At 38.4% G+C, this 15299-nt stretch overlaps 1 protein-coding gene across 1 annotated transcript in view; it reads left to right on the plus strand.

Annotated features, from left to right (window-relative positions):
* ezh2 (enhancer of zeste 2 polycomb repressive complex 2 subunit) overlaps positions 1-15299 on the plus strand; it is a 71886-nt gene that overhangs the window by 39992 nt on the left and 16595 nt on the right. The window contains exons 7-12 of the mRNA XM_060824850.1: positions 1858-1960; positions 5638-5801; positions 7400-7491; positions 10089-10329; positions 10890-11056; positions 12619-12713. Of these exons, the coding sequence (XP_060680833.1) occupies positions 1858-1960; positions 5638-5801; positions 7400-7491; positions 10089-10329; positions 10890-11056; positions 12619-12713 (862 nt within the window). The remainder of the gene's footprint in view (positions 1-1857; positions 1961-5637; positions 5802-7399; positions 7492-10088; positions 10330-10889; positions 11057-12618; positions 12714-15299) is intronic.

Raw genomic sequence — 15299 nt, forward strand, 5'->3', positions numbered from 1 at the left:
ACGTCGAATTGCCTGTTCCTTGGATGCTGCCTGACCTGCGCTTTTCCAGCAACAAATTTTCAGCTCTTAATTCTGGAGTTCAAATTTCATAATTTACTGTGGCACCATTTTATATAGAATTGGTCATTCGGTAATCATATTTGAAATTTAATTTTGGGAAGCAGGTTTGAGGCTGAAGGATACTTGACTTGAAACATTTTTCCTAAAAAGTTTGCTGATTTTGAGGAGCTGTATTTGGATATGGAAGGAGAAAGAAACAAACTTGATCTTCCCTTTGACAACAATCCATATTATTAAATGTTGGAAGGTTAGATCTGTTTGTTCTAAACATTAGCATGTGATCAATTTAATAAAAAAAGCAACAGATGTCTGGGAATTTAAAGATAAAGGTGATTTCTTTTCTCATGCTTGACTCAAATCAGGTGTGGAGGGAGAACAATGGTAAATAGTCTTAATTTTGAGTGCCTTCTCAAATGCCTGAAACTTGGAATTAATGAAAGCTCACATTGATAATTTTATTTTGAAACTTCATCAGATTTATGGGTAATTCTGTTTACCAACTTGGTTTTATATTTGAACCAGTGCAAAGCATTTGGATGATTTTGTGAATTGTTCTACCAGCAGAGATTCTCCATCTTTATCCTAAATGTGAACATGCTATTAATGTGAAGTCACAGGTAGATAGGCATTCAGTATGCTTGCCTTTATTGGTCAGTGTATCGCGTGTAGGAGTTGGGAGGTCATGTTGCAGTTGTACAGGACTTTTATAAGGCCATTTTTGGAATACTATGTGCAATTCTTTTCTTCCTGCTATAGGAACGATGTTGTGAAACTTGAAAGTGTTTTTAAAAAAAAATTGAGAAGGATGTTGCCAGGGTTGAAGATTTTGAGCTACAGGGAAAGGCTGAATATGCTGGAGCTATTTTGCCTGGAGCATTTGAGGCTGAGGGGTGGCCTTAATAGAGGTTTATAAAATCAAGAAGGGCATGGATAAGGTAAATAGACAAAGTCTTTTCCCCAGGGTGGGGAACTTCAAAACTAGAAGGCATGGCTGTAACACTTTCACGCAGAGGGTGGAGCTTGTATAGATTGCGCTGCCAGAGGCAAAATTATAGCATTTAAAAGGCACCAGAATGAGTATATGAATAGGAAGGGTTTAGACGGATATGGGCAACATGCTGGTAAATGGGACTAGATTTATCTAGGATATCTAATCGGCATGGGCAAGTTGGGCCAATCTCTGACTCTGACCGAACATTCTGTGAGACTGTGTCAGAGAGACGGTTCCCAATGGGAAAGGGGAAAAAGGCCATATCATCTAATGGCTATTATATTGAACCAGGTTACCAAGGGTCACAATCTGCAGAGCCACAACAGTGAATATAGAGTCTTCACTCCCTCCAGAACCCATTCAGTCCATCTGCAGGAGAAATCTTTAACTGTGTCTGCTAAATTTCAATTTCACCACCATTCACTTCAGAAAGAAATTTGTTAAGAAGTAACAGGATTACAACGGTGTTCTAATTTTATTTTATTTTCATCTGTAGTTAATCTAATAATGTTTATGTTTTACTTGGTAGCCTTCAGCAACAATTGTGTAATAAAATGACTGTTGTGTCTCAAAACTAAAGCCTTGTTGTTAGTTAAATTGGAGCACTGAGAGGGGCAAAGAGAAATGGGGCTAAACAAGCTATAGAAGTCTGCAGTTTGTAGATCACCCCAGTGCGTGGCAACAATAGATTTACTGTAAACAATATGACTATGGTCTCAAATTACAAACTGTGTTACACACCGTATATAAATCTTTGTAGATGGGAAACATTATAATGATAACCATTGGTTCCTTTTTGACCATAGTTAAAGAATGTGATGAAGGGAAGAAAAAGCCTTGTGACAAAATATTTGAAGCAATTTCATCAATGTTCCCGGATAAAGGTACGCCAGATGAACTGAAGGAAAAGTAAGTATTTTAGTGTGTTTAGTTGGAAAATATATAATTGAATTTGCATAGATCATATTCACTTGCTGGCATACTGTTGTTTCTTAAAGTGAATGGGTAGTTTAAAAATGGCTGCCTTGTGTCAATTTAACTTCATCGTTTCTGTAAAGTACCTGAATTATTGAGTCTTTAAAATCTGTTTATAGTCAAAGCAGTGGAACAGTATACACCGAAAATGAAATGTGTAAAAGAAATTTCCTGCTGCTTCACCATACTTGTTATGCACTTATTTGGCTTTTATCGTGTCCTTTTTGTTTAAAGTACTAACCTTATTAAAATGCATGTAAGCAAACAGGCCTTCAGAACTCTTGATGCCAAACCCATAAAAGCAATTGTACAATGAAACTAAATATGTTTTCTCTTAATATAAAGCAATATAAAAGATTAAACTTGTTCGTACGTTTGAGTTTTACCATGCGAGGAACAACACAGGATTACATGCTTGTTAAGTAGATGATCCAAGACATTGGCATTAAGTAATCCCTTAATAGTGAACCGTTATGCTCTGCATCCTCATTTCTGTCATGAGCAATGTTGGGCAAATAAACAGTGGTCCTGAGGTATCATACTTCACAAATATCCTCCATCTCGATGCTTGAGCCTAACCTGTCTGTGTAGAAGAGGAAGCTGAAGTGTTTGCAATATCTTCACCTGGAAGTGCTGTGAGCGGGGAGACAATTTTATCTATGGTCTCGAGTGCTGCAGATGCAGTTTTAGACCAATTCAGTTTAATCCAAGAGAGATAGCAAAATAGCTGCCAAAATTGGTGCAGTAAAGATTGTAGGACCTGACAAAAACTCTGCTGTGGTAGTAAAGCTTTTGTGTTCCACAACCAGTATTAACACCAGCTAAGCTCTTCTTCTGGAATATTAACATTTGCCAAGTAATGCAGAAAATTGGTCTGGTATATCCATGTCTACTAAAAGGTAGGGCAGATCAGTTTTACCCTTATACTATTCTCAATAATACAATGGAAGCTGTCATTGATCGCGCTGTTAAGCAGGACTTCAGTCTGCTAACTATTGATCTAGGAATCTTATTACAACCATTCTCAAAATGTGGGAGAAATGGTTGAATGCCAGAAGCAAGTTGAAAATAGCTTTAATATTTGAGCAAAATTTCACCAAGTGTTGCATCTAGGAATTCTGGCAAATTAAAGAATCAGGAATTCTTACTAGTGGTTAGTTGCATGAGTACAAAGGATGGTGGTTGGAAGCCTGTTCTACACTCGGCACAATATTGCAGGATCTTTTTAGTGGAGATGCTGTTGGAAGAGCTTGATTAGTTATTGTAGGTAACTAATAATTAGTTATAGGTGGTGCACACTTCTGTGTGCTTGTGGTGAAAACAGTGGATAGAGTCCCAGTGAAGTGAGCTACTTCTGTTGCTATTTCTTGTAGTCTTATCATCTTAGGACAAAAGTTATCTGTTCAGCCCCTCATCTATACTGGCATTCAATAGGATTGTGGCTAATTGGACATTCTTTTTGTCCATTTTCCTGACCTTACCCATAGCCCTTGACTTCTCCAACTGATTAAAAAGCTATATTACTCTTAATATATACACAAACTCATTGTCCCACAGCTCTTTGGCAAGGAATTTCAAAGATCTTCGCATGAGGAGAAACAAGACCTTCCAAATCCCTTGAAATAAAGATCAGTGTTCCATTAACTTCCTGACTACCTGCTGAACCTGTGTTAACTTTGTGTTTCACGCATAAGGACCCCTAAGTCTGTGTTGCAGCTTTCCTCCATTTAAGTAACATACTGTTTGTTTTGTTTCGTTTTCCCTTCCAAAATGAACAGCTTTTCCCACATTGTACTCCATTTGCCAACATTTTGTCCACTTAATTAACCTATCAATATGTCTCTGTACCAATTTGTATTCCTTTCACAACCTGTCTTTCAGCCAAATTTGCAAGAGAAAACAAAAATTGGCAATGATACAACAACTTTCCTGTAAGTCTTACCAACCTGAAAGAAAACCTTTCTGCATTCGCAGTTTCCTGCCTATTAGCCAGTTCTATATCCATTCTGCAATGGGGTGTTATAGGTTTAGGAGACAACTTGTCCTGAATGGTGTCAAGCTTCATGAAGGGTTACTATTGACCATATGGGTGCATTAAAACCTTTCCTAATTTCTGTGAGCATAGTTCCAGAATCTGTAGAATCCTACAAGATGCATCCTGTCTTTCTCTAGCCACTTTCTTAAACACTCTAGGATGTATGTTATAGGGCTTTGGAGATATATCAGCCTTTGATCTCATCAATTTCTCTAATACCATTCCCTTTGTACCTCTACCTTAATTCTTCCTTCTTTCTAAACCCTGTGTCTTCCAACATTTTTGGGGTTGTTAATTTGTGGTCCTGAGAGGATGGACTAACTAGCTTGATTGTGAGGGCTTGCACAGCATTGAATTCAATGGAATGAAGATGGTTGGGAGAGGAGGAAGGGAAATACTATAATTTTTGGTGTTTATTACAAGCTAATAAATTAGATTTTAAAAGAAGAAACCAACAGGCAATTTGGACACAAGAAGGCAAAAATAATGTCCCGATTGCTAGTGTCTATTCTTTTCACTTGGTTATTTTTCTTTAGCTGGTAGGGTGTTTCACAAAGGGCATATGCACAGAATTCTGTATGTGCACAATGTAAGCCTTTCTGGTGTAAGCAGGCACAATCAAACAGTAAATCATTTTACCTATTCCATGATAAACTGGAATGAAAGCCATACATATTACCAAATACAAAGCACTTTTAAACATGTATCCTGGACCTTTCTTGTAATCAAATGAAGGGACAAGATAATAGTGATGGAGTGAATTAGAGCAGTTACTGATGAGAGCAGACTAATGTGTAAATAATGACCACAATGCAATTGCACGCAGTTTAATCATGTAAAATGATTATCATTTTATATGTCAAGTGATAATTAATGAAAATCAAAGATAGGATGCTAAGCAAGAAAAATGCCAAGCAAATCATCCAAAAGCAGTGAATCTGTGGAATTGTCATTCACAACGTGGTTGAGGCCAAAAAAAAAAGAAATTTAAGAGTTGGATATAGTTCTTAGGACTAAAGGGATCAAAAGGCATGAGGTGACAGGATTCTGACTAAGATGAAAAACCATGATCATGTTGAATAGTGGAGCAGGCTCAGCCTGTTGGCCTACTCCTGCTCTGATTTTTCTCTTTCTATGTAAAATGGATTTGGCAAGTACAGGGGAGAAAAACACTGGTCAATGTTTTGGAAATGGGAAACTTTCCATGAAGTAGACAAAATATCAAATCAAAAGGCAAAAGAAGTTGCATCAAAGGATAGGAGTGTGCATCCTCTAACATAAAAATTAAACCTGCCAGCTGGCAAAGAATGCCTGAATGATAAATGTTAACAATAGTAGGTAATTGTTCATTCTTTGTACACTGACTCTCAATTATTTACGATATTGTTTTGGTGTATGTATTTAATATTCATCCTCAAAGGGAACTATCTTATTCAACTATTTTGCGGGGATTGTTGCGTTGATTTTAATATTATACTGTCAACCTGATGTTGAGTGAGCATTTCATTAGGAGAATAAAAGGTATGCCAGAGTACTGAACTTTTCTGATTTTTTTTTTTGTTGTTGTTCATTAAAGGTACAAAGAATTGACAGAGCAACAACTTCCTGGAGCGCTACCTCCAGAGTGCACACCAAATATTGATGGACCAAATGCTAGATCAGTTCAACGAGAACAGAGCTTACACTCCTTCCATACTCTGTTCTGTAGGCGTTGCTTTAAATATGACTGTTTCCTACACCGTGAGTATGAAATTGTCATAGCTGACCTATATGCTTAACACAAGTAATTCTTGCATGTACAACTAATTTAGGTAGCTTTCTCAAAATATTCGAATAAGAATGGCTGGGGCATTATGTAATTAAAGCATGAATTATTGCTATGTTTGCAGTTATAATGCTGATCAGAGCTTTAGGTACCATATATTTTGACATGGAGGTGAACAGAGGAATCTTGTCAATGGTTAATTTAACCTTTCTGGATACGATGCCCCTGTGATTCACATTGCTGTGGGAATGGACTTTGAGATGGAAGTCCTTGGGTAACATTGTTTCTGAAAAAAAAACTGATGAGCCTTCAGATACTCTAATATACCAAGTGCAACCATTGCTCAACCAACCAAAGTTTAAAATGCAAAACACAATATTTGTTAGTTGTGACTCTGATTGCACAGTGCTTATTAAACAATCCTGAATGCACTAATAGCTAATCAGGCACTTAATAGGACAAGAATGCCCCAATTTCAAATGATCACAAAAAAGTTGTATGACAGGAGACAGGAGAAAAAGGTTGATTGGCTGAGGTAACCAATAGGGAATTCTTGGCTCCACATGCTCCCATGCAATTCAAAAAAAGGTGCAAAGCTTGAAACTATTGCTTTCATTTGCAAAGAACAGATCCCAAGTGACAAGTTTAACTGACTATGTTAAATTAGCTATTAGGTGAAAGTGAGGACAGTAGATGCTGGAGATCAGAGTCAAGATTAGAGTGGTGCTGGAAAAGCAGAGCAGGTCAGGCAGCATCCGAGGAGCAGGAAAATCGATGTTTTGGACTTTTGCCCGAAACATCGATTTTTCCTGCTCCTCAGATGCTGCCTGACCTGTGCTTTTCCAGCACCACCCTAATCTTGACTCTGATCTCCAGCATCTGCTGTCCTCACTTTCACCTAATAGCTAATTTAACATAGTCAGTTAAACTTGTCACTTGGGATCTGTTCTTTGCAAATGAAAGCAATAGTTTCAAGCTTTGCACCTTTTTTTGAATTGCATGGGAGCATGTGGAGCCAAGAATTCCCTATTGGTTACCTCAGCCAATCAACCTTTTTCTCCTGTCTCCTGTCATACAACTTTTTTGTGATCATTTGAAATTGGGGTATTCTTGTCCTATTAAGTGCCTGATGAAAGATTTTAGCTAATTGTCTTTTCAACAATATTCAAATTAATTTCCATTTACTCATTTTAATTTACCCCTATTTGATCTGTTCTGAAGTTCATTGTCCTATGCCTAAAATGTATTCCCTGTCTTTTGAAGCTTCGTTCATTCTGGTCAATTTTGTGGGTAGCAGAAAGTAATTAAGTAATTGGTTGTTGAGATTTGCGCTCTGAAAAAAGGGACTTGTCTGCTAACATTTGAAAATGGTGATGAAGTTGCATATGAATGGAAATTTAACCTGACTTTGCTTCATTCAGATTAGTCTTCCAGACCTGAACTTTTCATATAATGCAGGCAGAAGTTTGTTATTCACGTCATTATTTTGTTGGAAAATGTTGATTACTTGGTTAAATCTGGTAATTTTAAGACTTCTCAAGAAATTCATGGTGCTAAATTTGTTTTGATGCAGCTTTTCATGCAACACCTAATACATACAAACGCAAAACTCCTGAGACCAGGGCGGAGACTGAACAGTGTGGGCCAGATTGCTGTTTATTTCTGGTAAGCTATTTTTCCAACTCCTAAGCATTGTAGGTGAACTCTGAAATCTCCATATACATGCTAATTTTAGGGTTTTATTTGGTTAAGTGAATTGACCGAGGTTTGCAATTTAGAACATTTTTCTGTTCTCTGAACTATTTATCATAACACTGTTCCTTATGTACCAGTGTCTTAGAATCATAGAGAAGTACAGCATGCAAACAGACCCTTCGGTCCAACTCGTCCACGCCGACCAGATATTAGATTACTTACAGTGTGGAAACAGGCCCTTCGGCCCAACAAGTCCACACCGACCCGCCGAAGCGCAACCCACCCATACCCCTACATATACCCCTTACCTAACACTAGGGGCAATTTAGCATGGCCAATTCACCTGACCCGCACATCTTTGTGACTGTGGGAGGAAACCGGAGCACCCGGAGGAAACCCACGCAGACACGGGGAGAATGTGCAAACTCCACACAGTCAGTCGCCTGAGGCGGGAATTGAACCCGGGTCCCTGGCGCTGTGAGGCAGCAGTGCTAACCACTGTGCCACCGTGCTGCCCTAGCCAATCTAGCCCCACCTGCCAGCACCCGGCCCATCTTCCTCCAAACCCTTCCTATTCATATACCCATCCAGATGCCTTTTTAAATGTTGCAATTGTACCAGCCTTCGCCACTTCCTCTGGCAGTACATTCCATACGCTGTCTCCCGCCCTCTCTCTCCCCACACTTTCCCTGCTGTTCTACAGAGGAGTATACCCTAAACCCACACTCTGCCCTTCCTCAGATAATCTGACCAACATTGTCCTGTACAGGCCAGAGGTGGAACCTGTCAAAAAGTTGCATATAAAGTGTGTGTGTGGGCATGCGTGCTGTTTGGAGACTTAGCCCACAAAGGTAGCTGCAGCAGCAGTCTTGTTGATGTCCAGTCCGGCTGTCCCGGAGAGGGGGCGGGGGCAGTGGGAGGCGGGGGGAGGTTTTGGGTGTGGGGCTCGGAAGGTTGGGGGGCGGGGGGGGGAGCAGTACCTCATGAGCTGTGTGCTGCTGCAGTCTTCTGAACAGGTTGCATACTTTAAAAGCTCCGAGCCCCAGAGGAAAGGCATTTAATCGATTAGCCGGATATTCGAGGTTCCCCTGTACTCTGCTAAGGATTCACTCAATCTATCCTGTCTATACCTGACTTATGCTTCCTCCTTTTTCTTAAACAAACCCTCAGTTTCTTTAGTCATCCAACGTTCTCTATACTTACCAGCCTTACCTTTCGACCTAACAAGAATATACTGTCTCTGTACTCTCATTATCTCATTTCTGAAGGCTTCCCATTTTCCAGCTGTACCTTTTACCTGCGAACATCTGCCCCCAATCAGGTTTTGAAAGTTCTTTGTCCAGCTTAGAACTCAACTTTTAGATCCGGTCTATCTTTTTCCATCATTATTTTAAAACTTATAGAATTATGGTTGCTTGCACCAAAGTGTTACCCCACTGGCACCTCAGTCACCTTATTTCCCAAGAGTAGGTCAATTTTTGCACCTTCTGTCCTAGGTACATCCACATACTGAATCAGAAAAGTTTCTTGGGCATGGTTAACAAACTCCTCTCCATCTAGAGTGAGAGGGGCAAGACATAAGAGACCTAAGACATAAAAGGGCATCTTTTTCATGCAGAGGGTGGTAAGTGTTTGGAATGACCTGCCAGAGGAAGTGGTGGAGGCTGGTACAATTGCAACATTTAAAAGTCATTTGGATGGGTATATGATAGGAAGGGTTTGGAGGGCTATGGGCCTGTTGCTGGCAGGTGGGACAACTGGTCGGCATGGACGAGTTGGACCAAAGGGTCTGTTTCCATGCTGTACTTCTCTACGACTCTAAACCCTTAACACTATGGCAGTCCAGTTTATGTTTGGAAAGTTAAAATCTCCTCCCACACTGTTTTTGGTTATGCTCCTTTGAGTGTCAGGGTGTGTTCTCATAAGAGATCAGATCTGTATTAATGATTTGCCACAAACCTCTGTCTCTTATATTTCTTCTCTTTTTGTGTTGGTCTCATTGTCTGTCCATTGATCTCCCTGTCAATCCTGGCCCCTCCATTGCCCCTCTCCAACCCAATGCCTGCTTCTTTCTCCTGAACTCTGATGCACTTCTGGTAGTCCAGTTTACAAGCTATCTTTTCAGCATTATATCCTTTAATATTCACTCATTTAAAAAGTTCTTGCTGGAGGACTGGCTGTATGTTATTTTGTAGTGTTGTAGTATTGAATGAATGTCTTTTTTTTATCAAATCAACTTCAGAAGTTGTAACTTTACTAAGGTGATTAAATAGATCTCTAATAGGTACTCTAGAGGATTAATTTCAATGCTTCCTTCCTAGACCCAGTTTTTAACCAAGCCACTGCACCCACCATGCCATGTCTTGATGTCTTAATTGAAGATACAACTTGCAGGATGAATGTTTGAGAGCAATCTCCATTCCTGTTTTTTGAGTTTCCATTTGTGAATGGCCATTGGATTTTTTTTCATGGCCAAGACCTCATAACAGTGCGATATCCTGTTAAAACTGAACATCCTCAAATTGATGCAACAACTCAACTGTGTTCTGTGTTATGTTTGTTTTCAGGATGGAGCTAAGGATTTTGCAGTGGCCTTAACAGCTGAACGAATTAAAACACCACCTAAACGTCCAGGTGGCCGTCGCAGAGGACGTCATCCAAATAGCACAAGCCGACCCAGTACACCAACAATAAACCAATCTGAGTCTAAAGATACAGACAGTGACAGGGAGGCTGGGACAGATACTGGAGGTGAAATAAATGACAAAGATGAGGAGGATAAAAAGGATGACACCACAAGTTCTTCTGGTGCGCGAAATTGGTTTTGTTTGACCTTTTTATATTTAAAAAGAATGAAGAAACAGAAATTACTTCTTGCTTGTAAAGGAACAATATGAAGTGTGTGCTCCCAACTCGAAAGATGGTCTTCACAGCCCACACATGAGCAGATGGCCTCCATGTTACAAAGCTGTTGCAGGGCCTTCTTTGCCAGGGTGCCTGAATATGTTAATTTGGGTTATTAACCTTTTTACAAAATTAAGTTTCTCTTATTTTTCTTTCTTAATATTTGAATCCCATAAGTTATCAGTTGAACGTGGAATCATAAAATCTCTACAGCATGAGGCCATTAGGTCCATCAACTCCACACCGACCCTTTGTGTTGTACTCTGACCCCCCCACCCCAGTTCTGTAAACTTGCATTTCCCATGGCCAACTGAAGGAAACCAGAGGAAATCCACTTAGACGCAGATAACCAATGGCAGCATGGACAATGACTATTGTGTAACTTTTAAAACTTCTTTCTCTCATCTGATTCATTAAATTTTCTTTCTGAAACCTTTAATATAAAAACTGTTGTTTCAATTCAGAGGCAAATTCCAGATGTCAAACCCCTGTTAAGATGAAGCTGACATCTGATCTTTCTGATGTGGAGTGGAGCGGAGCTGAGGCCTCACTGTTCCGAGTTCTACATGGCACTTACTACAATAACTTTTGTGCCATAGCCAAGTTATTGGGAACCAAAACATGTGGACAGGTAAAAAAAAAAATCAATTTGTTTGAAAGTCAGTAAAACTAGACATTTTGTTTTGCTACCTTTTGTCAAGTACAGGATCCCAAAAGGTTAGTAAAGCCCTTTAAATAGGTAGCATAAAATATTTTTTTAAAAGGTTTTATCAAGGAGTATGGTTCACTGTCCTTATTCTCCAATTTTGTTTACTTATTGAATTATAGAATTTTTATGTGCACTTGCACTAATTGGAGTTTTCTAAATTTAGGAATATAGGACATTGGAACAGGTGGTGTTGACACTGTTCCACTATTCGATTAGCTGACAGCTGATCTGCGGCTTAACTCCATATACCTGTCTTTGGCTCATCTCCCTTTAATATCTTTGAACAAAAATGAGCTATCTCAGATTTAAAATTAACAATTGATCCAATGCCATTGGTGGAAGACTGTTCCAAACATCTGCCAGCCTAATGTATAGAAGTGCTTCCTAACATCTTGCCTGAATAGTCTGATCCTAATTTTTAAACAATTCACCCCGGTTCTAATCTTTCTCTTCCCTGTATTTTCCTGTTTAAATTTGAAAATAGATTTGGTCTTTTAAAAGCAAAATCCATTTGATTTGGAGTTTCATACGTGTAGGCTGTACCTGTGGGGATCCATTAAAAAGAATTTAACAAGTAAATCTAACCGTCCCAATCAAAACAATTACTGGACAAGATTGAACTTTTTGTCACCTTTAGTAATTTCAAGAATGAGCGCAAATTAAAATAAACTGACAGGCAAAGTCACAGTTAGTACAAATTATGAATTATATAGGAATAAAAGATGCAACAGTTTGTCATGGAAATAGACACTTCATTCCACCTGTGGTGCCAGTTTCAGCCATACAGTTCTTTCAAACTGCATTTCAGTCCTGTTCCTTTGAGAACTTTGACAAAGCTGCCTATATAACACTTGCTGGAAAACAGGGTTCTGTCCATCCAATCTTCCATACAATAGTGTCCTTCTTTCCAGAATCTTCTCAACTTTCAGCTTCTCTTTTTCATTGTTTGAATATTTTGTTTGTACTGCTTCAAGTTCATGTAGAATAACGTTTATTATTTACATTTATAATTGTTTCCTTTAAAGGCACACAAATTCTTCAAATTCCTTTTTAAAACTTTTTAAATACTCAAAATTTAAAGTTACAGCAAATATTTTTGCTATTCCTGTTTGAGTCAAAGGTTGTCCTTCCTGATATTCTTACACAAGGGGTAATGTTGCAACCGAGTGTGAAAAGTGTAGGTTCAATCAATGTCGCAACTCTCCGAAAAGAAAATGAATCCAAAACTCAGCATGAAATGCAAATAAAATTTCAAAACTAAGAAGGAAAGGATTCCAGAATATTGATAATTTAGGGTTGTTGTGAGTGCTATTATAAGCCAGTCAAAGTTGATTTTGATTTAATATTTCCTAAAGTAATAAGTTGAACTGTAAAACTAGTCCAGGTATTTGTGAGTGTTAGATTTCTTAGGAATCAAGTACTGATCCATTTATTACTCCGTCAAATGTTGCATAGCTTTTAAGGCTGGTTGTTGTCTTGTCTAGGTCTATGAGTTTGCAGTAAAGGAATCTAATATCATGGCTCGTGTCCCTGCAGAGGATGCTGATACACCACCTAGAAAAAAGAAGAGAAAGCATAGGTAAGTATGTTCTTAGTTCAGTATTCTTGACACCTGAGTGCACTGGGACCTGGCTGTTCCAATGCTAATTCTTACCAAATCCCTGCTTTATCTTTGCAGCACTTTGTCTGTGTGTCACATGCAATTAAGACCATCCATGAAACATGAGAATTTTAAAATATATTTCAATGCATAGTTCATAAAATCAAATACAAAGTAATTTAATCTGACCTTAGAAACATCAGCTTTAAAATAAATAATTCCTCTAACTGTTTCCGATGCAACAGATCCAAAGGACCAGCTTAATATTCTTTATTGGGATCCACACATTCTGTTTTCATTTGATGTTACCAAAGCTGGGCCAACTGAATTGAAATGTAAAATCTGACCGCAAGTGAAAACTGCTGATAATCACCCATCAGTGGTGCTCACTCTTGATTTGCTTTTATTTTTACAATTTCATGTAGTCAAGTGTAAAAGGTGTATTGGTGACGATGGTGTTCAAAATCAAGAACCTCTGCTGTTTTTGAAAAGAAATTACATTTTTAGATAGAAGAGAGAAAAGTAAAAATATTGTATTTGAGTTATGTTTGAGCAATCTCCCAATTAACAATCTCTGGCTTCCATCCTGTTGCTGCTCTTGATTAGTGATACTCTTTCCCTCCAGCTGCTTACCATGTTGTTCAGTCTGATTCACTCCAATCAGATTTGGTTCATGCAAGTGCTTTATCTCTTTCTTGAATCCTTCCCAGTTTCTGTTTTCTACTCATCTGTTACTCAATTAACACTGGCATACTCATTTTGAGCATGGTTAGGACAATACAGTAGCTTCCACTTTCTGAATGCTGCTGCTGAAAGCTTCCATCAGCCCACAGTCTCTACCTGGAAAGACCACTCTGCCTTTCCTGTACCCCCCCCTCTAAATTATTGGAATCTTTACTAAACAATCTTAAGGATTTCTGATGACAATGTCTCAAACAAATTTTAATGCTGCTGTCTCCTGATGGGATTGCATGTTTTTGGAGTAGTTCCCAACTGTGCACCAGCATTCAAAATCAGTAGCAACAAGAAATGAGAATTGCAGAATGTAAGTGGTGGTAACTCAAGAGTGCTGCTGGTTCATTTCCAGATGTGTGCAAAAGGCTGATAGGTGCTGACTGTTCCTGTCAAGGGCAGATGTTTGGCATGTGTGAAGGTATCTGCTACCTCAGCAGTGGGCCATTGCACAGAAAATTGAAGTGATGTGTGATTATCCAAAGATTAATCTCACTGGAAAGCTTCAAAGCAACTGCTGCAAACTTGCAGCAAAAGGCAATGCAAATAAATTGTCATTCCCACTGTTTCCTTTTTATAGCTGGGATCATTTGCAAGATTCAAGCGCAGGAGGTGACCGTAATCCTTATAACCCTACACTGGCTGAGGAAGACTTGGTTCTCAAACCCATTAAACGTTGAGTATTGGCCAACCTTTAAACAGGACCTGTTGTCACAGACGGTGAGTCAAATGTGACACAGTGCTCCTTGTTTTGTAACTTCATGGTTTAGCCCATCAGAGAGAGAGGCCTAACTGCAAGGGTTTCTCTTTGATTGTAAACTGACATCTCAATAAGCTGCATCAAAACTGTTGGTTTGTCCTTTAGCTACAATTATTCTCTTCTTTCAGCGTTTTGGAACTATAATTGTTCATTTCTGTTATGTGATTGCTGTTGCATCTATTATTTGCAGTGATTTGATTGTTATCAATGTTCATCAAAAACATTTGGTAAATGTAAAATCAAAGAATTGCTTAATATTTCTATATTATTCTGTATAGTCTTGTGTAGCTCAATAGGAAGCTCTAGTATTTTGAGGAGGAAGGTTGTGGCTTTAAACTCTACTTCACAGATTTGTGTATATATGTAGGCTGACACCCCACTGCTGTATTAGGGGAGTGCTGCCCCGTTGCAGCTTTCTTTCGAATGAATCATTAAACTCAGGCCCCCTCTCGCGGACTTAAACGATCCTCTGACAATATTGAAAAGAAGAGCAGAGGCTCTTTGCTGGCTAATATCCACCTCTCAAAACAAAACGTAAAACAAATTATCTGGTCAATTTATCTTTTATTTAAAGTGGGGATTTTGGTATTTGCAAATTGCCACCTTTCTGACTTTGTAACAGTGATTATACTTTAAAAGAGCTTAATTGGCTATTAAACAATTTGGTAGTGAAAGGTGCAATATAAGTGTGAACTTTTTTCTTTCTTTCTCATTGCTTTACAGTCTATATAAATGCTTATTTTTATTCTCTTTCTCTACTGTTTTGTAGTTGTATAATATATTTTGAATTTGTTTCCTTAATCTGTAAAATGCAAAAGTACTGTATTTACTTTCAGCTAATCATTGTGCGCTTCTAGAATAAGAATGGAAGTGTTTTGTCATTTGTTTTGAGTAACTGTAATTCTTGTAGAAAATGGCTTCATTTAGTAGCAAACATTGGAAATTTAATACTTGCTATTACTTAGCCAACTTGGTAGTAGTTTGAAAAGAAACAAGATAGATAATATTGTGGGCATTATTTACTATTATGTGTTATATTCTTTTAGCCATCTAAAGATCAATTCTATTTGTTT

Source organism: Hemiscyllium ocellatum, chromosome 5 (genome assembly GCF_020745735.1).
Source record: "Hemiscyllium ocellatum isolate sHemOce1 chromosome 5, sHemOce1.pat.X.cur, whole genome shotgun sequence".
Taxonomy (NCBI): Eukaryota; Metazoa; Chordata; class Chondrichthyes; order Orectolobiformes; family Hemiscylliidae; genus Hemiscyllium; species Hemiscyllium ocellatum.